The sequence below is a fragment of the Sinohyriopsis cumingii genome, chromosome 8 (genome assembly GCF_028554795.1).
Source record: "Sinohyriopsis cumingii isolate HCF-2022 chromosome 8, ASM2855479v2, whole genome shotgun sequence".
NCBI lineage: Eukaryota > Metazoa > Mollusca > Bivalvia > Unionida > Unionidae > Sinohyriopsis > Sinohyriopsis cumingii.
Genome location: NC_142968.1, coordinates 7,467,457 through 7,495,143, shown reverse-complemented (window position 1 = coordinate 7,495,143; position 27,687 = coordinate 7,467,457). Strand labels below are relative to the sequence as shown.

At 35.3% G+C, this 27,687-nt stretch overlaps 1 protein-coding gene across 1 annotated transcript in view; it reads left to right on the top strand.

Annotated features, from left to right (window-relative positions):
* Positions 1–26,955, top strand: part of LOC149792924 (uncharacterized) — a 33,739-nt gene extending 6,784 nt beyond the window's left edge. Inside the window, exons 3-6 of the mRNA XM_089966754.1 lie at positions 5,229–5,385; positions 11,037–11,180; positions 14,258–14,509; positions 21,355–26,955. Of these exons, the coding sequence (XP_089822880.1) occupies positions 5,229–5,385; positions 11,037–11,180; positions 14,258–14,509; positions 21,355–23,126 (2,325 nt within the window). The 3' untranslated portion in view covers positions 23,127–26,955. The remainder of the gene's footprint in view (positions 1–5,228; positions 5,386–11,036; positions 11,181–14,257; positions 14,510–21,354) is intronic.
* The last annotated feature ends 732 nt before the right edge of the window (positions 26,956–27,687 follow it).

Here is a 27,687-nt window from a genome sequence, read left to right as displayed (position 1 = left end):
TCACTAGATAGATTAGTCTGTCACTAGATAGATCAGTCTGTCACAAGATAGGTCAATCTGTCACTAGATAGATCAATCTGTCACTAGATAGATCAGTCTGTCACTAGATAGATCAGTCTGTCACTAGATAGATCAATTTATCACTAGATAGGTCAATCTGTCACTAAATAGGTCAATCTGTAACTAGATAGATCAATCTGTCACTAGATAGATCAGTCTGTCACTAGATAGATCAATCTATCACTAGATAGGTCAATCTGTCACTAGATAGGTCAGTCTGTAACTAGATAGATCAGTCTGTCACTAGATAGATCAATTGATCAATCAATAGATTTAGTTACAGTGGAATGCAGGAAAATAAATTGACAAAGTTTAGTCATTAGTAAACATAAAAGAAATTATTCTTAAGAAAAGCAATGAGAATATGATAGTATTTCCAGTTTGTGACACACATGACAAATATCACTTCGCATTTCATGGTCTGATTCACTGAGCTTAAATCTCCTGACAAAAAATTTGGTTTTATTCCATGTCAGCACTGGAATCTCATTAGCCATTCACCGTCCATACCTTTTACCATTTTCTGTGCCAGGGCATTTAGAAATGTTTCAGAGATGGGAACACCTTGTTCACGTTGATGTGTGAATCAGCTAAACTCAACATCATCTAATAACATATTGTTTGCATTCTGTGCCCATTTTGAACCCATTATCAGAATAGACATCATGCAAGTAATCCCAAAATTTCGACTTACCCTTGAGCCAACCTTGGAGTGTCAACTCGTCAATTTCGAGTTCACAACAAACTTTTGATTTGCTTTACCATTATGAACCCTATCTATGGAAAAACTTTTCATTCACCGAGTACACCTTTCACTCGATTCCTTTGCCGTCTGTGAACACATTTTCAAATGATTACAGTCCATTACTGATTAATATATATACTTTAATGATGTTAAGTACATACAATTTGAAACCATGTTCAACTGGTAAAATAAAATGGACTGATTCTGAGACATGATAGTAATCACAGGAGCTTATATAGATAGGATTTGCATCTCTTACCTCCCTTACTAAATTTGATACAAAAGACATACTTAATTTGGCAAAACAACACGGGTGTCTTTAATCAAACAAACGTTTTCCCAAGTTGTAGATCAAATACCTTCAGCACTTAATTAGGTTCTCCTAGAAGTGCTTGCAAGTATCGATGTAATGATCAATCGATTCTTTTCATGTTTTAATAGAAGAGAACATGCCATAATTATACTGTGTACATTGAAACAGAATTCAAAAATCAGAACATGAATTTCACCTGACGAGACATATTTAATTGGTGTTTATTTCTTTTAATGTTCGCACACATCAGTATTTACCAATTTTTTTTATTGATTGCTATTTTGTCATATATTACCATTTACAGTGTATTGAGTGTGACGTTCTGTCGTATTGGGGTGGGGTTCTCCCAATATAATTTAATTAAATTAAATTGAAAGTTCCACCCTGGCTCATTAGGTTAGAAAGTTAAATTAGTGATGATGTAGATTTACAGCTCTGAGCCCCCAGTCAGCAATGCCGACGGTTCAATTATAGAGAACACGAAGATGAAATTCAATCAGTAACAATTTAATAAATGTGATAATTTAAAAACGATAACTTCCAATCACTCGTCTTTCCCTCGACCAAGTGACAGCCTAATTCATCCTGTGATTTACAGTGTGAGTTCGATTTTCCCCCTGTCCTTGCATCTACTCATCTATTTCTTCCCGCTGATTCTTCCTTCTTTCCATTCCTCTAACTCCTTCTTTGTCTCTGTTTCCTCTCTACTATCTCCTCCAGCTTCGCTCCAGACTTCAACTTCTCCTTTCTTCTCCTTCCCTCCTTTCCTCCGTCTCTCTATCTGAGACAACGGGACCAAACTTTAACTGGTCTGTCCCTCAAAGCTTCCTGTGAAAAACCACAAGGCGTTAACAAATGTTTTATCGAACCTCACCTCACACTATAACGACAATTAACCATCAGATAGCTGTCACTGTTTCGGCCACGCATGCATACACATCGAAATTCCCACACACTTCTTGCAGGGTAAACAATGGCGTAATAACACAGTATCAGCGAATTGTTATACAGACATCAATACATTGCGTCACGTCAGTATATACACATATATATTTAATCTCATCGTACTACAATCTGACAAAATCAGACGCATGTCTGTACATTACAAATATTCAACAATGGCAAAATCTATAATCATATGAACATATGTGTTAGTCTACTATAAAATACCCACATAGTAAATTACAATATTAACTCTTACGGCGGCTAGCAAGCTATATAATTCTTTACAAATATCAACTCATTTCTTCAAAATATGCAAACATATTAACAAAACAAAGTAATTCTTCGTACTACGATTCTAGTACTAATAAAGTATACATACGACCTACAATTAAAATGCAGTCGCATTCCACAAAGACCGAACAAATATCTACTGACCTTTGAAGCTTTCTGTACTTAGAATTTCCCGCTCTAAGATTTTCCCGCCAATAACGAATGGCTATTCGGAGTTACGCTAACCTCTTCTCTGGGTAATTTCTCTCAGCGAACTAACCTTTGCCGGAAAACGCAGGGATATCATTCTACCCAAATCAAGGTCTCCCCCCATCTCGATTCTAATTGGGTGGCGCTATGCCCCTGTCCAATCGTCTTAGCGGCCAGTTCAACCTGTCTGTCTGTTTGCAGGGGAAAGAAGTTAGGACACTCCCACTTCTTCATGCAATTTCTTTTGATCTTGGAAACATTTTGACACCTAGGTGATAATTGGCTATCGGGCGCCTTGCAACTCCGATGTCCGGTTCTTCTATTCTAGCCACAACAATCATACGTAACGGATTAGTGCTAGCCTTCGACAATGTTTGACATCAAACAATGACCCGTCAGAATTACCTTGATTGTACATGTTTCAAACTGGGCTACTCTGGGTCGGGGTAAACATGACACCGAGAAATACTTTTCCAATAAAATCTGACAAAATATGTGATTTCTTATTTAAACTTGAAAATTTCACGATATTGATTCTAAATCTTTGTGTACTACCCGCTTTTTTCAGTCTTAAATAAGCAGAATATCAAGGTTTCATTTACCAATTCTGATCACATTATTGTTCACGTTCAAAACATGTGTAACATTTTGTTTTTAAATTTTCTTGGAAGAGAACTGGATGCACTCTTGACACCATATTGTAAGCGGGTTCATGATTTATCACGAGAAATGTGTAATTCGCACTATTACAAATCTACTGCAAAATGAATAAAGAATTTTTTCAGTGCATTTAATAGTTCAGTATTTAACTCAGAGTTGTCAGTGCCATAAGGACCGTCCATATTGTATGATGGCTTGCTTAACTATACTGCCACTTAAGTCCCACACATTCCATTCACATTGGATAATTGTTCATCACTTTGAGAACACTCACTCAGATAATGCCATATGAACATCACACACACTTTGAATTAGTCTTGGTGCATTCAAAACATCAAACACACTATGAATTAGTCTTGGTGCATTCAAAACATCAAACACGCTCTGAATTAGTCTTGGTGCATTCAAAACATCAAACACACAATGAATTAGCCTTGGTGCATTCAAAACATCAAACACACTCTGAATTAGTCTTGGTGCATTCAAAACATCAAACACACTCTGAATTAGTCTTGGTGCATTCAAAACATCAAACACACTCTGAATTAGTCTTGGTGCATTCAAAACATCAAACACACTCTGAATTAGTCTTGGTGCATTCAAAACATCAAACACACTCTGAATTAGTCTTGGTGCATTCAAAACATCAAACACACTCTGAATTAGCCTTGGTGCATTCAAAACATCAAACACACTATGAATTAGTCTTGGTGCATTCAAAACATCAAACACACTCTGAATTAGCCTTGGTGCATTCAAAACATCAAACACCACTCTGAATTAGTCTTGGTGCATTCAAAACATCAAACACACTCTGAATTAGTCTTGGTGCATTCAAAACATCAAACACACTATGAATTAGTCTTGGTGCATTCAAAACATCAAACACACTCTGAATTAGCCTTGGTGCATTCAAAACATCAAACACCACTCTGAATTAGTCTTGGTGCATTCAAAACATCAAACACACTCTGAATTAGTCTTGGTGCATTCAAAACATCAAACACACTATGAATTAGTCTTGGTGCATTCAAAACATCAAACACACTCTGAATTAGTCTTGGTGCATTCAAAACATCAAACACACTATGAATTAGTCTTGGTGCATTCAAAACATCAAACACACTCTGAATTAGCCTTGGTGCATTCAAAACATCAAACACACTATGAATTAGTCTTGGTGCATTCAAAACATCAAACACACTATGAATTAGTCTTGGTGCATTCAAAACATCAAACACACTCTGAATTAGCCTTGGTGCATTCAAAACATCAAACACCACTCTGAATTAGTCTTGGTGCATTCAAAACATCAAACACACTCTGAATTAGTCTTGGTGCATTCAAAACATCAAACACACTCTGAATTAGTCTTGGTGCATTCAAAACATCAAACACACTCTGAATTAGTCTTGGTGCATTCAAAACATCAAACACACTCTGAATTAGTCTTGGTGCATTCAAAACATCAAACACACTCTGAATTAGTCTTGGTGCATTCAAAACATCAAACACACTCTGAATTAGTCTTGGTGCATTCAAAACATCAAACACACTCTGAATTAGTCTTGGTGCATTCAAAACATCAAACACCACTCTGAATTAGCCTTGGTGCATTCAAAACATCAAACACACTCTGAATTAGCCTTGGTGCATTCAAAACATCAAACACTATGAATTAGTCTTGGTGCATTCAAAACATCAAACACCCTCTGAATTAGTCTTGGTGCATTCAAAACATCAAACACACTCTGAATTAGCCTTGGTGCATTCAAAACGCAAGATCTTTATGATTGTGATTTGCTGTGTTTCACAAAATACATCATCAGATTTCAAACCAGGGAGTAAAATATCCAGTTTTTCAATTTCCTAGTTCTCTAATGTTTTTCTTTTTTAACTGTAATCCCAAGTTGTTATTATATTTTAAATTATTTATTTTTTAATGATGATGAATGCTGTCCATTCAGTTCACTCCTGGCTGTATTAATAGCCATCATGGATTTAAATTGAACATTTTAATTTCAGTTGGAGAGACTATCTGAGACAGGTGAGGAGTCAGTAGTATTAATGGCCAGTTCATCTGATGGCAGCACTAGTCATCTAGGATCCCAGAAGGGGACAGGATTTCTCCAGTGTCAGCTGTATGAAGATCTAGAAAAACAGTTCCTGTCTTTCTGTGCAGGTGTTTTGCATTAACATTTTTACTGGTGTAAAAGCTCACACCTAAATGCAGAAAGCATAGACCCAGATCAGCTATCACATAATGAACTCGGAGATTAGGTCAGCAATGTTCGCTCAAATCTGTCATTACATAAATAATCAGGAGGTCAGGGTCTATGCTGTTCTGTCATTACTTCATTTTCAAGGTGATCACAGTCAATGCTATTCACTTAGATCTGTCATTACTTAATTTACAAGGTGATCACAGTCAATGCTGTTCACTCATATTTGACATAATTTAGTATTGAATTTCAGATCTGCATGAAGAATGCTGTTCAGTTTTGGCATGTGTTATATACCCCTGCAGGTCCTGGGATGTTGAAAATGTATGTATGCATGTATGTGTGTGTATGTATGTATGTATGTATGTATGTATGTATGTATGTATGTATGACTAACTGACTGACTTTATTTCCTCTTCAACAGAGATTACAATATGCTTTACATTTTATTGACACTTATTTCTTCTTCAGTTATGTTACCCAGTCATTAATACCTTAGGAGAACTAATACAACATTGCAAATCCAGCCATCCCCAAATAAAAGTTTTTAAACTCAAAGTTATCTGCCCACTTAGATGGTAGAGTGATCTCCCCTTGATACTGGTATTGTTGCCAAATCCCATGAAATTGTCAATTACTACTTCTGCTCATGCAGAGTATCATGCTTTCTACACACTGAGAGGACTCCCACACTGAGAGGACTCACAAAATCCATACAAGCAGTTTGGAAGTTTTCTTCCTTAAAGCAATTTGGAGGAGTTTCATCTTCGAAGGGAAGTACACTCCATCTGTAAATTTCCAACTTTCTGTTCTTTCTATCATTGATGAAAAAGTTTCTAAACTTTTCAGTGCTATCAGTTTGCCATCTTCACACACTTAGGTACCTTTGGTACATACCTGCAGGGGTCATGATGGCATCACATCATATAACTATAACCATACTGATATGTGCATATCTAGTGCGTGATATAGAAAACTCGTTTAGTATTGCTGTATAATTTCCACTACATGGCATTCATTCTGGTAAATTTACTATATTGTCTTAGCATTCACTTCATAGTTATATACATGACATTTTACCAATTTTTACCTCATTAGAACGTCATTGGGACGTTACTGTATTGTCTCACAATGAATATTGTAGCATCTACTTTGTAAGTATTAATAATGATGCTTCAATGACTTTTTTATTAGATAACTTCTTTATAGTACTCTATAGCTTTAGCCATGGTGGAAACATACAGGTAAGTTTTCTAAACATGGTTTACTCAGCATCTGTCGTATACGTAGTTACTGTAAGCGACATTTCAGTGATTTTACCTGTACAGACAGCGAAAAACTAATTGGCCTTCCAACAATTAACTTGTTATGCTCTTGGGTGAATGATTTTTTGCAATTACGTGTTCAAAATTGTTATGCTCTTGGGTGAGTGATTTTTTGCAATTACAGGTTCTAAATATTGTCCATTGGGAAGACTATGCAATAAGTGTGGACGTGCAAGAGACATGCATTCATGTTCCCACTCATAGTCATGTGATTCACATTTAGAAAACAGCAGGCTAGTTATATTTTGGAGCAAGACATGATATCACTTGTCACCCTCATTCTCCTTCTCAGTCTCCTTGTAAGCAAGGATATCTCTGACCTCGTACCCTTTCAGTCAACTTGGTCTGGAACTAGAAAATTCTAGTAAACAGAGTGTCTCCCCACCCCCAGGAAGAAGAATTTAATTAGTAATAAGGAAGATTGCTTGCCTGTATGGAAAAATCCATCTGCTACTGAATTCCTTTGCTGGGTTTTGCTCAATGCTGCAGCAAACATCTTAGCCCTTGGTTGGCTTCTTGGGCCCTTGGTTGGCTTCTTGGGCTTACATTACAATGATTCATTGATCCAAATGCATGTTGAACCTTTCAAAATTGGACCAACTTCACAATCTGTACAATATAACGTTGCCTCTCAAAGGCATGGAAACTACACTGGACACAGAGAAGCCTGGGAGGAGCAAGTCTCCTACCATTTTATGATGTTAGAGGAGTGTGGCCCCCTCAGGATCGTTATTTACATATCAACATTCTCAAGAAGAAAATCATTTTGATAGCTTTTCATTGGTGCCTGGAGATCCTACATGGGATCAGAGTTCTTATTCTGTCCGACAACTCCACTCTGGTGACTTGTCTCAAATCAAGTCCCCAGACCTATTATCCTTGTTTGGAATTTTCTAAAGTGGTATCCTCAGTGACAAATCCAAGTTCAACATATATTTGGCTGGCTAATCTGTTGGTGGACTCATTGTTCCACAAGAAGGAACTTTTACAAGCAGAATGGTCTCTGCATTCCTTGATTTTCACTCATTTGTTGCCCAATGGCATCAGCTTATGATCTAAATGGAGGTTGAACCTATTGGCGACAGTGTGGAAGTCCAAAATCCCAACCTTTGTCTCACCGCTCCTAGATTTCTGGATAATCAGTGCTTTTTATATAGATTTGAACAGTTAAATATATAATTATCCAAACCTCAGGTTCTGAAGGTGCTTCAGGAATCAAAAGAATCTAAGTGCCTCCTCATCCTGATTACCCGACTCAAATGGGAAATCTTGGATCAAGCTCATAAATCTTGCAACATTATTGCCAAGAATTGAAGATTTTTCTTCATGTGCTTTAACCAACCATGATGGTTGTGTTTCATCCCAGACCAGTGTCACTGATCCTGCACATCTGGATTTTATTAAATTTCACCCTAAGGAACAAACAGTTCTCACAACAAGTGGTGGAGAATCCTCAAGTGAGATGACCCATCCACCTTAAAAGCATTGGAGTATGTTCTCAGTGGTGTATGCAAGACTACATTTAAAACTGCAGGCATCCATACCCAAAATAGCTAACTTCATGATAATGGCACCAATCACAATTAAAACCTATCATTCCATGATCATTGTCACACTGCATTATCATGGAAGATATGATGTTGGATTAACCAGAAACATTTCACATCATCTAAGTTTCACATGTCCAATGACACTGGATCCTTACCCGAAGTGGAATTTATCATTGGTACTAACCTGGCAGAACAAGACACCATTTGAACTGCTCTCAAGAGCTTCATTGTTTCACGTCTCATATAAGTCCCCCCTCTTTGCCACATTGTTGAACAGTAGGCAGATTCAGCAAATATATATTATATTTGTGTACCCATTTATATGCAATTCTGACAAGATGGATCAGTATCACTCATGACTTCCCCTGCTTTAATTGTCAAGAACAGGTTACTGTTCATGCATAATCAGACTTTAGTAGTATTTCCTGTCTGGCCACTTTATCTCAAGGTCAACTATAGTGTTAGCTCTGAAATGGTATTCTGAGCCGTTGCCTTTAGGGACATCACTCCTCTTCTTGCCCTCAAATGGATGGAGATGAAAGCACACTTCACTCTAGAAATGTAAGTAGAAATAATCAGAGTGAAAGAAAGTAGACGACAATAAGCCATGGAAATGAAATCCTTCCACCACCCCCACCATCCCTAAAAAAACATAGGAAGATTAACCCTTCTGATGGCACGTCAGACAGTAATGGCTATATGGCACCAATTTAATGTAAAGCTTGGAGTATTTTAGTACAGAAAATTGCACACACAAAAAAACACACACACACACACATACATACACAAAACATTAGAAGATAACTCTTCCATCCAAATACAAACACGAATTATTACAAGCTAAAAGGATAGAAATTAGAAAAGAAATTTTAAAGATTTGGAACAGACTTTGAAGAAAAAAAAACTATCAAATACATGTAAAGTACTAAATGATTAATGGTCACAGGTAAAGATGTAACAACAACAACAATACTACTACTACTACTACTACTACTACTAATAATAATAATAATCAGATAATATCACTTGAGGCGTATGTGGCTGAGCGAACTAACAGGAAAGAAAAGAAACTCAACACTTTTTAGGACTAGAGTTTTTCGTGTAAGCTAAATTTTCCATGTCCTCACATCTGCAGTATTCACTTAGGACATTTGCAGTCATCATAAAAACAGATCTCTCTCATTTCCTTAAAATAAGAATGGTAAAATCAAGGCTGAAATGTAGGCAGTAGAACTAAAAGCAAAACAATGTATGTAATGCCAGACAATGCAATAATGTCTATATCGTTACCAATTAATATTGTCTAAAGAGAAGAAAAATACAATCATCGAAAAAAACAACAACACCATAATCATTGCAAATGAGGGCAAGGATCGTGAATCAACACAGACACGTTTGTATCAATAACCCCACACCAATGAATTTTCTTGGCTCACTAAGTCACCATAATCATTGCATATGAGTGAAACTTTTCTGTTATCATACTTGCAATGGGATGGAGATGAGAGCACACTTCACCGGTTTTTACTACAGAAATATTTCATATTAAATGGCTCTACTCATTCTGATGCAAAGGCCAGCATTTCTGGGTCATTCAGCAGCCTTATAAGGACATGGATTCACAAATTCTACATGATTTGTGGGATGGAAACTATCTCACATATCATAGGTGAATAGAGATGATCTCTCTTGGGTAAGTGGATATATCTCCCTCCAACTCTTACCTCTTCTCGTAAGGTATTTTGATTGGGTAACTTATTGAAGAAGAAACCAGTTTTCCTCATAATATCTATCATAATACTTACTCAATCGTGTTGCACATACACCTTCCCAGCCTCCCCCAGTTATATCCATAGAGAGGGTTTGCCTTGCACTCCAGTAGTAACTGACAATTTCACGTGATTTGGCACCAATCCCAATATCAAGGGGAGATCACTCTAGCTGCCACCCAGGTGGGCAGATATGTTGTAGCTTTTTAGCTTAAAAGTTTTACTCTGAGAGGGTTGAATTTGTGAGTTAATAGTAGTTCTTCTAAGGTATTATAATTGGGCGAGTATTATTGAAAAATATTTTACTAAAATAAATTGGTTTCTTGTCTTAACATAGGCCTCACTTTACTCAGGCAAACCAGCTGACATGAGTTTTTAAAATTCTTATTTTGTGATTTTCTCACAAATATGACATACTCTGAACCAGTTTTTACTGGCAGCTCTAATTATTTGCTTCTTTACCATTGACTGGTTAGTCATCAGCTTCAAAAGTTAAACATCTCAATTATTGTTCAGCTCACACTCAAGGAGGTTGGTAAGGGGTATGTATCAAAGTGTACATCACTCAACAGTTGTACCTAAATTGGGTCATTCATGACAATATTTCATATTAGAATTTTAGACTGGTGCTGACACTCTTTGCAGTGTCCTTGATCTCTGAATTTTAGACTGGTGCTGACACTCTTTACAGTGTCCTTGATCTCTGAATTTTAGACTGGTGCTGACACTCTTTGCAGTGTCCTTGATCTCTGAATTTTAGACTGGTGCTAGTAAGAACAATTTCAAGTCTCTGGTTTAATGAAAGTCATTTCTCAGTATTAATCAAAAGAAAAAGAGTAGAATTTGGAATTAGTAGTTTGTTCTTTTATCTTTAATTCTGTTATACATGGGTCACATTAGCCTTTATTGTGAGCATGGATTTCCTCCAACCATTCATGTAGTATATATATATATATATTTTTTTCAGCATATGCAGAATCAAGAATTCTTGATTGCATTGAAGGGACAACAGACACTTCAACTAGATCAGATGAACCTGATATCTTGCAGACTCAATCAAATGACCCTCAGAGTTGTACGGGACAACATGGGAAGGAAAACCAAGTGACAGGTTTTTATACAGGGTTTTACATACATTGTTCATAATTTCTTTTCCAAGTCTATTCTAGTAATCATAATTGTGGAATTCATTCTCATTTCTCTAAAATTAAATTAAAAAGTAAAGTGACAGATTTTCCCTGAGTCTGTTAAATTTTTTCCAATATTTAGAAAATTCTTCCCTTTTGTTGCACATCTAGCCAAAGGCCAAGTGAGATTATGGTGCGACCTTTGCCATTAGGCTTCATTTTTATTCGGATTCATTATGTAAATTTAAGTCATCAAGATCTCATATCAGTGGGATTGTGAGTGAGATCTTCATATATTAGTACTTTGATCTTGCATCTGATTGGCTAATGTTTTGAACAGTCTAGAAGCTCTATTTCTGATCACATTTTGATCATATTTTGTATGTATATTTATATCAAGACCTCTGACATATTGGGATATAAACAACATCCAGGCATGTTTATGATTTTTTTTTTTTTTTTTTTTTTCATTTACTAAGTGAGCATATCAGCACTGTATAGGCCACATTTTGTCTCAGATTTTGGTAGGTTTGGTTTGTAAGCTTGTATAATCAAGATCTCAAATGAGTTTAATTATGAGCAAGATTATTACATATTAATGAGAATCTAAAATGATCAGATTGAGGGCATCAAACCCACAACCTTTTCATCATAAGTCCCAACTCCCTTGGGTGGCAGTCTCAATGGTTTCCAAATTATGACTGCAGTGGATGGAGGGGGGTAAGTAAAGATTCAGGAATCATGCTGACTGTACAAATTAATTCCCCCTTATAAATACTAGGCAAGTATATTTATTTTAATGGTAGGGTTATCAACAGTTTCTAAGTTTTGACTAGTTGCCTCCATCACAGAGAGAGATCCAGGGGAGACTTGTATAAATGACTTGTCCTTTTTATGAAGAGAACGTGGACCTGTATGTATGGTCTAGGAAAGAAGGTAGATAAATGGTACCTGTATGCATGGTCTAGGAAAGAAGGTAGATAAATGGTACCGGTATGTATGGTGTAGGAAAGAAGGTAGAGAAATGGTACCTGTATGAATGGTCTAGGAAAGAAGGTAGATAAATGGTACCTGTATGAATGGTCTAAGAAAGAAGGTAGATAAATGGTACCTGTATGAATGGTCTAAGAAAGAAGGTAGATAAATGGTATCTGTATGCATGGTCTCGGAAAGAAGGTAGAGAAATGGTACCTGTATGCATGGTCTAGGAAAGAAGGTAGATAAATGGTACCTGTATGCATGGTCTGGGAAAGAAGGTAGATAAATGGTACCTGTATGAATGGTCTAGGAAAGAAGGTAGATAAATTGTACCTGTATGTATGGTCTAAGAAAGAAGGTAGGTAAATGGTAACTGTATGCATGGTCTAGGAAAGAAGGTAGATAAATGGTACCTGTATGCATGGTCTGGGAAAGAAGGTAGATAAATGGTACCTGTATGAATGGTCTAGGAAAGAAGGTAGATAAATTGTACCTGTATGTATGGTCTAAGAAAGAAGGTAGATAAATGGTAACTGTATGCATGGTCTAGGAAAGAAGGTAGATAAATGGTACTTGTATGCATGGTCTAAGAAAGAAGGTAGAGAAATGGTACCTGTATGCATGGTCTAGGAAAGAAGGTAGATAAATGGTACCGGTATGCATGGTCTAGGAAAGAAGGTAGATAAATTGTATCTGTATGTATGTTCTAGGAAAAAATGGCACCAGCATTAATACACAATGTGGTAAATATGTTTCAAACTTTTATTTCCCATGTTCAGTTTCCATAAATGTGTGATTTGAATTCGTAAGCTGATATGTCAGTTACTCAGGTAAGTGATATCAGGCCCACTTGCATCTCCTGTTTTAAATTGTAAGTGCATTTCTTACATTTTCAGTTCTAGAATAGATGCTGTCTATCTCTTTCCTTTTTCCATCACTTTAGCCTTGTTACAAACTAAACAAAATATTAAAACAGATGTATTATTGCTCTCATAGCATAAAATGTCTTGAATTTAATAGGGATTAAGAAATTTTGCACATAAATGTTTGAAGACAGATTGTAATAAAGCTCAAATAAGTACTGGAAAAATATTCCAAATTATGTTAAAAGCTAATTGATTTCTATGGATATTTTTGTTATACTTGAACATGTCCACATCCATTAAGTCTTAAAACTAGTCGTTTGTGTTTCTCTGGACCAGTGGATGTTTTAAAGCTGATTATGAAATATGAAATTTAATGCATAATATTTTGGTCACTTTATGACTGTCTGTTCATGTATGTTCATGCATACCTCCATGGTTCTATCTGTCTATGGGTGTTCCTGATTATATGAGCTCCATTTGAAATTTAGTGCGTAATATTGTAGTCACTTATAACTCTCTGTCCACATGTGCCGATGCATAACTGCATGGTCTGATCTGTCTGTTGGTGTTCCTGATTACATGAGCTCCATTTGAAATTTAGTGCGTAATATTGTAGTCACTTATAACTCTCTGTGCCGATGCATGGTCTGATCTGTCTGTTGGTGTTCCTGATTATATGAACTCCATCTACATGGAGAATCATCCTGATTTTTGTGATGTATGACGACCAAGGTCTTGGATTCTCATTGAAGCCATAGGGGAAGGAAGTGGGGTGGTTACATTGAAGCCATAGGGGAAGGAAGTGGGTTGGTTACATTGAAGCCATAGGGGAAGGAAGTGGGGTGGTTACATTGAAGCCATAGGGGAAGGAAGTGGGGTGGTTACATTGAAGCCATAGGGGAAGGAAGTGGGGTGGTTACATTGAAGCCGTAGGGGAAGGAAGTGGGGTGGTTACATTGAAGCCATAGGGGAAGAAAGTGGGGTGGTTACATTGAAGCCATAGGAGAAGGAAGTGGGGTGGTTACATTGAAGCCATAGGGGAAGGAAGTGGGGTGGTTATGGCAGTGGTCTGAGGATACAAAAGTCACATTTTTATAAGGAATATCTGAAGTGGTTTCTTTCACTTGTTCTCATTTAAAGACAAAAGAAAAAATAAGTTTGTTAGATTCCTGCATGTACATAATACAGCATAAACATATGATGACCTTGTTTTTCAGAGAAAGGTCTGGAAGAGAAGCAGTCTCAAAAGACCAAGACTTCAAATGAGGCATCAACGAGCCTGTTGACATCTGACATGAAAGATAATTCAAGCTCGCTTAATACTTTTCATGTTGAAAAACATGCCACCCAGGATGTACACAGTTCTCAGAGTCAAATAGCATCACCTTCAGGAATGAAAAATGGGGACACTGTTTTTACTGCCCATGATTCTGATATTGTAGAGACTGTCACAGACTTTAAACAAGAAGGTACAGTGCTTAAATTTGATTGCCATCAGCTCTATTTAGAAAATGTATGTTACATTAGTTATTTATATCACCCTGATAATGTATGATACATTAGTTATTTATATCACCCTGATAATGTATGATACATTAGTTATTTATATCACCCGATAATGTATGATACATTAGTTATTTATATCACCCTGATAATGTATAATACATTAGTTACTTATATCACCCTGACAATGTATGATACATTAGTTATTTATATCACCCTGATAATGTATGATACATAGTTATTTATATCACCCTGATAATGTATGATACATTAGTTATTTATATCCCCTGATAATGTATGATACATTAGTTATTTATATCACCCTGATAATGTATGATACATTAGTTATTTATATCACCCAGATAATGTATGATACATTAGTTATTTATATCACCCAGATAATGTATGATACATTAGTTATTTATATCACCTGATAATGTATGATACATAGTTATTTATATCACCCTGATAATGTATGATACATTAGTTATTTATATCACCCTGATAATATATGATACATTAGTTATTTATATCACCCTGATAATGTATGATACATTAGTTATTTATATCACCCTGATAATGTATGATACATAGTTATTTATATCACCCTGATAATGTATGATACATTAGTTATTTATATCACCCTGATAATGTATGATACATTAGTTATTTATATCACCCTTAAAATTTATGATACATTAGTTATTTATATCACCCTGATAATGTATGATACATTAGTTATTTATATCACCCAGATAATGTATGATACATTAGTTATTTATATCACCCTGATAATGATCACAAATAGTGAGTTTTCTGTCAGATATTTTTATTTGAGGTTAACAGTCATACAACTCTGTGTGTGTGTGTGTGTGTTTTAAATAACAAAGTACAGGACCAACCTTACCAAATTCAGGATTCCATTGAAACAATTCCGTCACCGTGGTTGTGCACCAATGTTCCATAAATACATACCTAGGCTACTTCAAATTATTTGCATTATTATGGCAAACGATTCAGGAATTCGTGATAGTGATAAGTATATATACTAAAACCTGTCAATCACAGTCACCCAAGGGAAAAGACCTTCATACACAAGTGACATCTGAATATTGGTTCACCTTTTAGAACAAATACCATTATTAATATTATTATTTGGACAATACCATTATCATTATTATTATTTGGACAATACCATTATCATTATTATTATTTAAATAATACCATTATCAATATTATTATTTAAACAATACCATTATCATTATTATTATTTAAACAATACCATTATCATTATTATTATTTGAACAATACCATTATCATTATTATTATTTGAACAATACCATTATCATTATTATTATTTGAACAATACCATTATCATTATTATTATTTGAACAATACCATTATCATTATTATTATTTGAACAATACCATTATCATTATTATTATTTGAACAATACCATTATCAATATTAGTATTTGAACAATACCATTATCATTATTATTATTTGAACAATACCATTATCAATATTAGTATTTGAACAATACCATTATCATTATTATTATTTGAACAATACCATTATCATTATTATTATTTGAACAATACCATTATCAATATTAGTATTTGAACAATACCATTATCATTATTATTATTTGAACAATACCATTATCATTATTATTATTTGAACAATACCATTATCATTATTAGTATTTAAACAATACCATTATCATTATTATTATTTGGACAATACCATTATCAATATTATTATTTGAACAATACCATTATCAATATTATTATTATCACTGTTACATATTATCTTATTTATTTTTGCTTCAGGCTATTAGCATAATGTCCTGTTCAAAAGATAATTGAATAAATGTAGGGAAGATTTCAATTGGTCAGATCAAACCATGTGATCAGACCCACCCAGTTGCATTTATCTCTGTAAAAACTGTAAGAAGAACTGCTTTATATTTCTACAAATAGTGTCTCGTGCAAATAAACTAATGTCCACACTGAATAGGAAGGCATACACACTGCATGCCTTTTAAAACAAAATAAAAATGGTGGGTTTATATTTTATTTAGAAAATTTAATAAATTGATTTGACAGAACCAGATAACAAATCTTTTTAATTTTTCTGAAGATAAATAATTTTTTCGTTGATTAGGTTTGGGGGAAAAAAAATGGGAAACTCAAAATCTTCCAAGAAGAACGTTGTAGCCATGTTGTACAGCACTTTTACTGTGGCTAGTTACAAATGAATTTAAAACTAGAGGTAAATGGGATATGGGATTGGAGGGGGTGGGTCAGATACTAACATTATAACAATCAAATTCACAGTCCTACAGTGTAAGGCACTGACCTTAATTGTTACGATAGGGAGGGTGGGGGTAAAAATCCTGCTACTCCGCATCATAACTGTCATGGTCAGTGTCTTGCACTGTTTGACTATTGGACTCCATCACTATAATTATTTACCAATAGTCTTAATTTCATTTGTAAGTATGCCTTGTAGGTAGCCTAAGCTATTAGTGAACACCAAAATAAATAGATTAAAAAAGCAAAAATTGGTTACTCACATGTCTGGCAATATACGATTTGGCCATGTGACAATGAACTCATAAGAGTGTCAAACAAATCCAAGAGTCATTTGTATGTGAAGCAAAACAACACATCCTTTGCTCTGAATATTGAACTTCTCAGAAAACATGCCAATTTAGATAAAAGATTAAGACCATGATGTGGAACGTTCAAAACCTTAGATCACCTACCATTGGTAGAATTATTTTGTTTGGTGTAGACATAGCTATTACATTGCAAATGGACAATCCCCATTTCTATAAATAGCTATGTAGCAGATGCCCTTAACAAGAATTCATTAAACAAGACTAAAATTGATATCTTTTTTTTTTATAAACAAAATAACAATAAAAAAAATTTAAAAAATTATAAAGAATTGCAATTATAAGAGTTTAACATTTTTTCCTGAGTTTATCATGGTATAAACTGTCAGTTGCTGACTCACACAGTTACATAATGCCCTTTGGGCGTTATTTACTTTGTGATTCGGCAGCTGACAGTTATACCACAATAAACTCATAAAAAACAACATTTAAACTCTATATATGTGTGTGTGTGTTGTGTGTGTATATATATATATATATATATATACACACACACCCCTCTCCTTCGATAACTCACGCACAAAAACAATGACCGCATTATAAGTGAGGTGCGAGTTATCGAGGGACCTATTAAAAAAAGCCAAAACCAATAAGGGATCAACGTAACGGCAAAGGGGGAGGAGGATTGGCAGGTTTGAGTGTTGAATACTCAATTTATAATTGAGCTGAGATTAACTGTGAATAAATATCTCTTCATAACGGTGTACTTTGTTTTTTCCTCATAGAGCAACATTAATTTCAGGATAAATTACAGTATATTGAGGAGATCATCAAAAAATTATTCCACATGGTTTCCGTTTGCTTAAGATGTGTACCACTTCACACATTGAGTACTGCATCACTAATTTGTGTGTAGAATTGGATATATTCTAGTTTTATTGCTTGATCCAACTTAGATGGGTTTTTTCAATACAAAAGATGGACACTCTTTTTGAGAAACATTGATAGATAGATATATAGATAGATAGATTTGATTGTGGTAGAAGTAAAATGAAGAAAAAAAATCACAAGGGTTAGTCATTACCAACATGAATTTAATGGATCTACAAGTTTAAAACAATGTAAATTTGAACACAATAATACTTGACGTTTGTGAAATGCTTGACAAATATAACTTCACATTTTGAAAAAATCAGCGAATTTTGTTTGCGTTACTCCTTGATTTCTCTGCCGTCGAGCAAAATCCCACAAATTTCTGAACTGTATGATCTTTCCATAGTCAACATTTCGGGTCTCCAGCCACCGTATGGCAATATTAAAACATTTGGTCTTCTTTGTATTGTTCACAGATGATTATCTCTCTGAGCTGGTTTGGATAATTACATGCAGCTTCCTGATTCGCTGAGCGTATCTCTCCTGACAACGAATTGTTTAATTCCATGTCGGCCTAGAATCTCCAAAGCCATCCTTGGCTTGCCCTAAAATGAGGTTCATTGTTCATAATATTTGCCATTTTCTCTGCTTGGGTCTTCAGAATTGTTCCAGAGATGGGAACACCTTGTTCACGTTGCTGTGTGAACCATGTGTACACAGCATCATCTAATTTGGTATCTTGTGCAGTCCGTGCTCATTTTTGTTTGAACCCTTCATCTGAATCAATATCATGTAAGTAATCCTGAAGTTTCTGCTCATCATTAAGCCAAACTCGAAGTGTCAACTCAGCAATATTTAGTTCATTGCAAACTTTGGCTCTCGCTTCACCATCATGAACCCTCTCTATGATGCACAGCTTTTCAGTCACTGAGTACACCTTTTGCTTGATTCCTTTACTCTCCTTGGTCACATTTACAAGTGAGAGACCATCCGTCTTGGAAGACCAAATTCTCAGTGTATGGATTTATTTAATACATAGTGTTCTGACCTGTTGTAAGAGACCACCTGTTTTGAGAGTCCATTATTATTTGGCAGAAGGGATGGTCTTTCAATAGAGGTTCTATTGTAGTAAGTAAGGAAATAGCTAACTCAGCTGTTTATGTTTTGCAGCTGTAGTTGGCTGTCATAGAATTATCAAACCTGAGTTCCACATAAAAAGAGTCAATCCAATGATTGACCTGTCATCTTTGTTCAATGACTTGTGAACACTGTTCCCATCATGTATTTGCTCTTATATGTGCATAAGTTGTTGTCCTCAGTTCTGTGGTCTTGTTTATTTTGTCAAACCATTCCTTGCAAAGTGACTGTAGTATTGGTCCATTATTAAAGAGAATAGCCTAATGATTAAATTTCTATTAGCATTGTCATCTTAAACATGGATGGATATTCAATGAAGATCTGATATGTACAGTGTGGATGTCTGTTCATTTTTCTCAGACAACACTGCATGTTTTAAGTACAGATTTATGCAGACTATTCAATACCAATATAATATTCTAGCTGGTACCCTACTGTTTTTGTTTTTATTTATATTACAATCCACTCCAACTGGATTGAGTAGTGTTTAAAAGCTGAACTTGATTTTTCAATTAATAAAAGTAATGATTTTATGATCCCCTAACTATTATAACATACAGTAAACACTGACAGAAGCCATCGATTTGATCAAATTTGTTCTTTACTAATCTTTACTCATAAAAACATTTAGTGTGACCATCAGCACACTCTTACCATCCAAAAACTGGGGAGGAGGAGCTACAATAATGACAGATTACCTTCAGTATTTATCCCAACAAAATATTTCTAAGCAATAATTTGGCTTTATTTAAATTTGCAATATTCTATTTTTTTGTCAGGTACCAATTTTTGTGGATTTTGTGGTTGCTTCAAACCATGAATTTAAAGGTCCAGCAAAATAAAGTCCATGCAGAATGCCATGATTTATGTTCATTTTGTTACTGGTATGTTCCTGACAATCAACAAAGCTCAACTGTTTTGATAATACACCTTTGTCACTGTAATAAAACTTTATCTTGTATATGTGTTCACTTTATTTGAGCTCATTTTGGAGAAAAAAAAAGAGAAAAATTGCAAAGCAGTTTATATGGCTCAGTGCACAAGGATGTATATGAGTTTGTTATAGCCAGCTGATTGCATTGAACATGGGGCACTTGCTGACATGTCTGGTGGCATTGAGTTGCTAACCTATCTGGTGACATTGAATTGCTGACAGGTCTGGTGGCATTGAGTTGATGACATGTCTGTTGGCATTGAGGAGCTGACATGTCTGGTGACATTGAATTGCTGGCATGTCTTGTGACATTGAATTGCTGACATGTCTGGTGACATTGAATTGCTGACAGGCCTGGTGACATTGAATTGCTGACGTCTTTTGACATTGAGTTGTTGACAGGTCTGGTGACATTGAATTGCTGACATGTCTGGTGACATTGAATTGCTGGCATGTCTTGTGACATTGAATTGCTGACATGTCTGGTGACATTGAATTGCTGACAGGCCTGGTGACATTGAATTGCTGACACGTCTTTTGACATTGAGTTGTTGACATGTCTGGTGACATTGAATTGCTGACATGTCTGGCGACATTGAATTGCTGACAGGCCTGGTGACATTGAATTGCTGACATGTCTTGTGAAACTGAATTGTTGTCATGTCTGGTGACATTGAATTGATGACATGACTGGTGACATTGAGTTGTTGACTGGTTTGGTGACATTGAGTTGCTGACAGGTCTGGTAACATTGACTTGCTGACATGTCTGGTGACATTGAGTTGCTGACAGGTCTGGTGACATTGAGTTGCTGACATGTCTGGTGACATTGAGTTGCTGACAGGTCTGGTAACATTGACTTGCTGACATGTCTGGTGACATTGAGTTGCTGACAGGTCTGGTGACATTGAGTTTCTGACATGCCTGGTGACATTGAGTTGTTGAATTGTTTGGTTCACAGGTAGAATGATCAGATTATCCACATACCATGATCATCATATGGTTGTCAACATTAAGAACAAGGTTTTTGATCTGAGGAAAAATAGTTCATGCATCACATGATTCAATCATAAAGTTGTCATTGTCAAAATAATATTACAGATATATTGTTAGGAAAATACTAGGATGTATCTGTATATTGATTGATAGGCTGTTACTTTATGGCACACTGGCTCAAGCTGCAGTCTGCAGATTCCACTTATCTTAAGTATAAGGAAGATAATTATGGCATGTCTTTATTTCAGATGACTCAGAAGATCTTGTGATCGCATCCAGCTTTGTCCAGTCAATGACAAACAGAAATCAGCCCGTAAATGAGGCAGTTAATCTTTCTCTGCACAGTGGAGATCACTTGCTTGAGACCGTCCCACCCCAGCATTCAGTGTCCTCAATAGCAAAACCATGCCAGATTAGTGAGGATCTTATGGAGATTGAAGAGCTTGATCTGTCAAATAAGTCTTCCACTGTGTCATCTCATATCAGGCCAGAGGTTAATTCTGGAGATCATTGTCATGGCGATGAAGGAGCAACCAATCAAAATAAAGACAACAGCATTGTCACCACAATTGATTTATCAAATGTTGATACAGCGGAGCAAAGACCAGTTAAAAGAATTAATGGTGAGCAACTTGCGGAGACAGTTCAAAAAATTCTGGCCAATTTAAAAAATAAAAACAGGACAGTATCAGTAGATGGATATGAAAGTGGTCCAGTGGCTGGTGAAATGCACAACCCTGATGAGGGATCTGATGAAAGAAATCTTTTGATGGGTCAGCCAATGAATTTTGAGCACTGTTTTTCATCCATGCCTTTTCTGCCACATTTTGCAGCAGCATTCAGCCGATCCCATGGTGAACAAAGAAAAGAATCCATTTCCAAAAGATCAAGTCCAAAGCGGCAGAGACATTTATCGTATGGACATCATAATGAAACTGAGAGCACCTGTTTCCAAAGTCAAAACCCTTTTCTCTATTTTGACAGAAGGCAGGATTTATCCTTGCATTTGAGCATGAATCAAGGTAATCTATCTCAGAATCAAGGGGGACCAGTTTTTCCAGAGTCTAATTCCCACGTTTTGCAAAGAGTTGAGCCAGATGATATTTTTACAAACCCTACATCTAGTATACCAGTATCCACTGATACAGTGTCTAGCATTTCAATATCCACAAACCAATTACCCAGTATCCAGAGTCAGGAAGAAAGAGACCAGAGAGGTCCACCTGGGACTCATCCTACTTCTAGTTTAATAAGGAGTGAAAGCATTATCCATAAGTCACCAGAAAAATCCCATGAGCAGTTATCATCAAGAATTTTATTTTCATCCAATAACCGAACAAGGACAGAAACTAATACAAGGCATTCAAATGATTCTAGCCCAGGAAGTTCAGGTCAGATTAATTTAAGGGGAGGTTACTCTGAAGATCATGGTGCATTTAATCAGCAGCAGACTGGTTTAGATTTTACAAATAGTCTCAGCGGTGGTCAGGAAACTTTAAATCTGCAAGGTTCAGAACCACCAGCTTTGGATCTTTCTCCCTCTCAGCTGGCTATTTTAGCTGCAATTAAAGAGGAAGAAGTTATACATTGTGACTTTTGTGGAACAGGGTTCAAATCCCGGCTTGGTCTTCAAGTCCATTTGAGGACTTTTCATGAAAGATCATCAAGATATATGTGTACAATTTGTAACAGGAACTTCAGTTCCCTAATAAATCTGAAGGAACACATGAATTCGCATCCAACTCTAAAGCCATACTGTTGTGAAAGGTGTGATAAAAGATTTATGTCACGCCGAGAACTTCTGAGACATGAGCGAATGTTTCATGGAAACCCATCAGCCATGTTTATTTGTAAAATCTGTGGCACAGGATGTAACTGTAAGACAAGTCTCATGGAGCACATAAGGGGGTTACATGGTGGGAAGACATACAGGTGTCACAAATGTAACAAAATTTACAGATGGAGGTCATCGCTCTCATTCCATGCAAAACGATGCATGGGAGTTTCTAATATCATTTGATAGGCCATCTGAAAATACTTTTACGTTGCTTCTTAACTCATTTTTTTCCTGATTATCATTGTTTTTGATGTTGTTGGGCTCACCGATACAATTCAGTGTGAAAAACGTTTCAAAGACTTTGAGCAGTTTGATCTTATTTACATGTATGCCAAACAAAGAGTCCTTTGATAGTATTAACTCGAAATTAGATTTTATTAAGAAAATGAAAGTGTAAAATCAGAAATATAGGATTATACTCTTACTTTTCAAAGGTTATATTTGTTGGTTGATGGTGGAATGTAGTATGGATCTATTATTAAGTTTTGACATGAATGGTTATCAACCAGATTAAATAGAATCATAAATAAAGATGATAAATCGCAGAGCAATAGAAAGAAAGAATTTGCAGAATATAAACAAAGTAATTAGAGAAGCATCTAGCTCTTATTTAGACATGTGGAAGTCATCATAAATCTTAGACTTCATATTTCTCTACACACAAATGTATGCTTTTTGTTTTGTTACAATAATACAGGAGGCTCTTTTTGGCTTATTTTCCATGCCAGCATGTTTTCGTTTATGTGTACATATTTTATGCATATTATTATTCATGTATAAGCATTTTGTGTAGTCACATGTACATTGTGCCTGTTGTGTGTATATTATTCATGTGTGTGTATATATTATCCTAATTGTGTACAGTCATATGTACATTGTGCCTGTCGTGTGTATATTATTCATGTGTGTGTATATATTATCCTAATTGTGTAGTAATTGTATTAAGTAGCTAGTGTATTAAAACACATTGAATTATTTTCTTAAGCTGCATCCATTTCCAGTACTGCTGCATTGCAATTTTTAGAAATGTTTTTACATTGTACATGAACTTAAGTTTAAAACAATAGGAATGAATTTTAATAGAAACATTTTTTTATAACATTGTTTTCTGTGAATTAATTTGTATTTTGTTTATTAATATTGAGTGATAGAGAAGAGGGTATTCATCAACCATACTAGTTTTAAGTCATTAATCAGTAATTGAGTGAAATGATACACTGGGTTAATTGAGTGAAATGATACACTGGGTTAATTGAGTGAAATGATACACTGGGTTAATTGAGTAAAATGATACACTGAGTTAATTGAGTGAAATGATATACTGGGTACATTAGGTCTTTTGGATAACTTAGGTAAGAATTTAAATATATTTTTGCAAGCTGACTTCATAAAAATGATAATGAATGTATAAAAAAATCTGTTCACATGTTATGCAGAACTGTAGTAGAAGAGGACATATCTCTGTATCATCTCAAATCAAGTTTAGTATGTTGTCATGGAAACTACAAGATATGGATCAGTTAAATTATTTTGGTGTGTTTATTTGCAGATATAGTTTATCCTCTTATATTTTTAGACTGAGTAATTTGTGTCTTTTTATTATTTTTGTTGTTGTCATGGTGGGTTTAACACCATTTTTCAGCACATGTTGGTCAATATAGCTGATGTTGGAGTAACCCAAAAAACCCTAGTAGGAACCAATGACCCATGGGAAGCTACTGGCAAACTTTCTTACATACCCACATTGGCCAAACTTTAGACTCTGACCCTTACAGACAGCAGTTAGATGGCAGTGATCAGCAAAGGCAAGTGCTTCAGACCACTTGGCCCTCCGTATATATAAGATCTTATTCAGGTTTCGGGGCATTTAAAGAAATTTTTGTGTGTCCATTTTATTCTTGATTTTTCAGTTCATTTAAGTCATTCTTTCTATTTATTTAAAGTTTTTTCTTTTGTTGCACATTTTTGCATGGCATTTGTAATAAAACTCTGAATAAAACAATTACTTAAATCGTGCTTGTTCTCAGCAAGAGAAATATGATTGGTTGTTTATATGAGTATGTTGATTAACTGGTTAAACTTGAATGTATTTTAAAAACTTGTAAATGTTGTTTGGGGTATTTTGGACATTTTGAATTTTGGAGGCAGGTTGCATTTGTAAAACTCCAATTATATCATACATTGAAGAAAGAAATTGTGTGATTTGAGACGGAGCTTTGAACACACCTTTGCACACCTGTCATCAGTGACAACATTCTCCTTTTTTTGTACATCCATCTAATTTATGATTTTTGAATAGCATATTTACTAATGTAAACTAAGCATCCCAGCTGGATCTGCCTTTGTTGTTGGCCTATAGGTGAAACAAATCCTATACGCCTTAATGTGATAGCACACTGTGTAATGGCAGTTCAGGGACCATATGTATGCAGTCAAGTTCATATAAACACACACAGAAGTGTGGAATATATTTTTGAAAGCCATCCTTTGCCTATATCACTTTCGGTCTTGTCAGCCTTGGTGTCAATTTTAGCCTTGTCAACCTTAGCCCATGTCAATTTCAGCCTTGTCAACCTCTTGCCTATTTCAGTGTTTGCCCATGTCAATTTTGCCCATGTCAATTTCAGCCTCGTCAACCTTAGCCCCTGTTAATTTCAGCCTTGTCATACTTGGTCATGACAATATCAGCCTTGGCACATGTCAATTTTAGCCTTGTCATCTTTGTTGTCAATTTTGGCCTTGTCAGCCTTAGCCCATGTCAATTTCAACCTTGTCAGCCTTTTCCCATGTTAATTTCATCCATGTCAACCATGGTGTCAGTTTTTGACTTGTCAACCTTGGCTCATGTCAATGAAATCCTTTGAGAATTTAAAGCTCACTGGCACTGTTATTACTTTGTCTGTACAGGTCTTTTCCTTCTTAGTCAAATATTCAGCTTACTCCAATTTTACCTTGGATTTTAGAGCTACAAACCTTACTTTGAAAGGTTTGAATCATTTTTAGACTCATTTTTTGGGTAACATATTTTAGTGTAGTTTTCATAACGTTCTTTGTGAAAACCAGTTATTTTTTTTATCATTTACTGGTATGCATTTACATTTTTAGGTTTTGTTGTATTTTTGATTGTTTTAGTTGCAACTAGAGCAATAATAATTTTGGTAGAAATTATGATCGATAGTCATAATAATGTAAAAAAACAAAACTTGATAGTTTTTACCTGATAGTCACATTATTATATCTCTGTGTCAGTTTTTCTTTTCACTTCAAAAATGAAATGTATAAAAGAACACTTTTGATGTTGCTTTTCCCCACTCCCACCACAAGTCATAAGTTGAGATAAAATCATGGCATGATTTGGATTCTTGAAGACAAATATTTTGAACAATTTACACTACAGTAAAACCTGTCTTGAGAGACCGCCTGTCTTGAGAGACCAGGTTCTCCATGTACAGATTTAGAGATTATATAGTGTTATAACCTGTTATGAGAGACCACCTGTCATGAGAGACCATTATGTTTTGGCAGAAGGGGTGGTCTTTCAAGAAAGGTTCCACTGTATAGTAAAAGTAAGAGGGATAACCAAAACACACATCACTGAGTGTAATGAATTTCATGTCACAACATAAAGTTTCCTTAAAAACAAAACTAGTTGAATGGGATAATTATGGTTGACTTTGGTTGTAAGACAAACATTTTACATAGTTAAGGCCTACAAAAAGCACTTGTCATATTAAATCAAAATCGTTTTTTGTAGAGGTACTTCAGGTGTTTTTAGTAATATGCATGTATGTATGTATGACCCTTCATTGCTATGCCAAGTCTTTGGTTGGCAGTATTTATCAAGAATTAGATTCGGTTTTCATTGCACGTATCTTATATCAGTGTTGTCTACTTGAACTTGTAAATGATGTACATACATTGATGTGATACTATTTTATCGAAGTTTATGCAATGTATTTATGCTAAAGAATATTGTCAGGCTGTGCTTTGTCATATAAAGCTCTTCGAAAAATGGAGAAAGCTTTGTCCAATGATTAGTGCACATTTCTTTACATCATATTTTCCTCCTTGACAGAAAATCAGGAGGATTAAGAGGTTACAATTTTATCAAAATTTGGATGATAGATTAATTAAAATTCATTAGTTAAGATTTTAAATTGTAGTTTTAACATATTTAAAGCTTCATTAAGACAAATGTCTGACCACTTGACCAACCCAAACACATGGAGTTCGAATGCAGTTACTTTTTCACATAAGCTGGATCATTTGATTGGTTAGCAAGACATTAGAATGACTGTTATACAATAGTTGATTGATGGCTGTAAGTTCAGTTATTGACTTAAATACTCCATTCCTAACTTCTTGGATCTTTGCCTCATGGTTACAGTTTTGTAAACAGCCATCCCCGGTCGACTATCTTTGCACACATACAAGCACACATTAGATAAAATAAATTAGTGCCATATATGAAATTGCTGTTCTTCATTTATATAATATTTATTACTCTTTTAAATAGATACCTGTTCATACCATGTACCTTGAAACTTCACTAAACTGGACTTCAGGGCTGGATTTACGCTTTGGGGGCCTGGGGAACATAATACAAAGGGTCTTGTCTACATGATGGGCACACACAGTTAAATTCATTTTTTTCTTTTGTGAGTGTGATACTTGTAAGCGTTAATATTGTTAAAAATGCTGCCTGACCAAAGTCATTCAAGTTGTAACCTGTGGGGCTGTTATG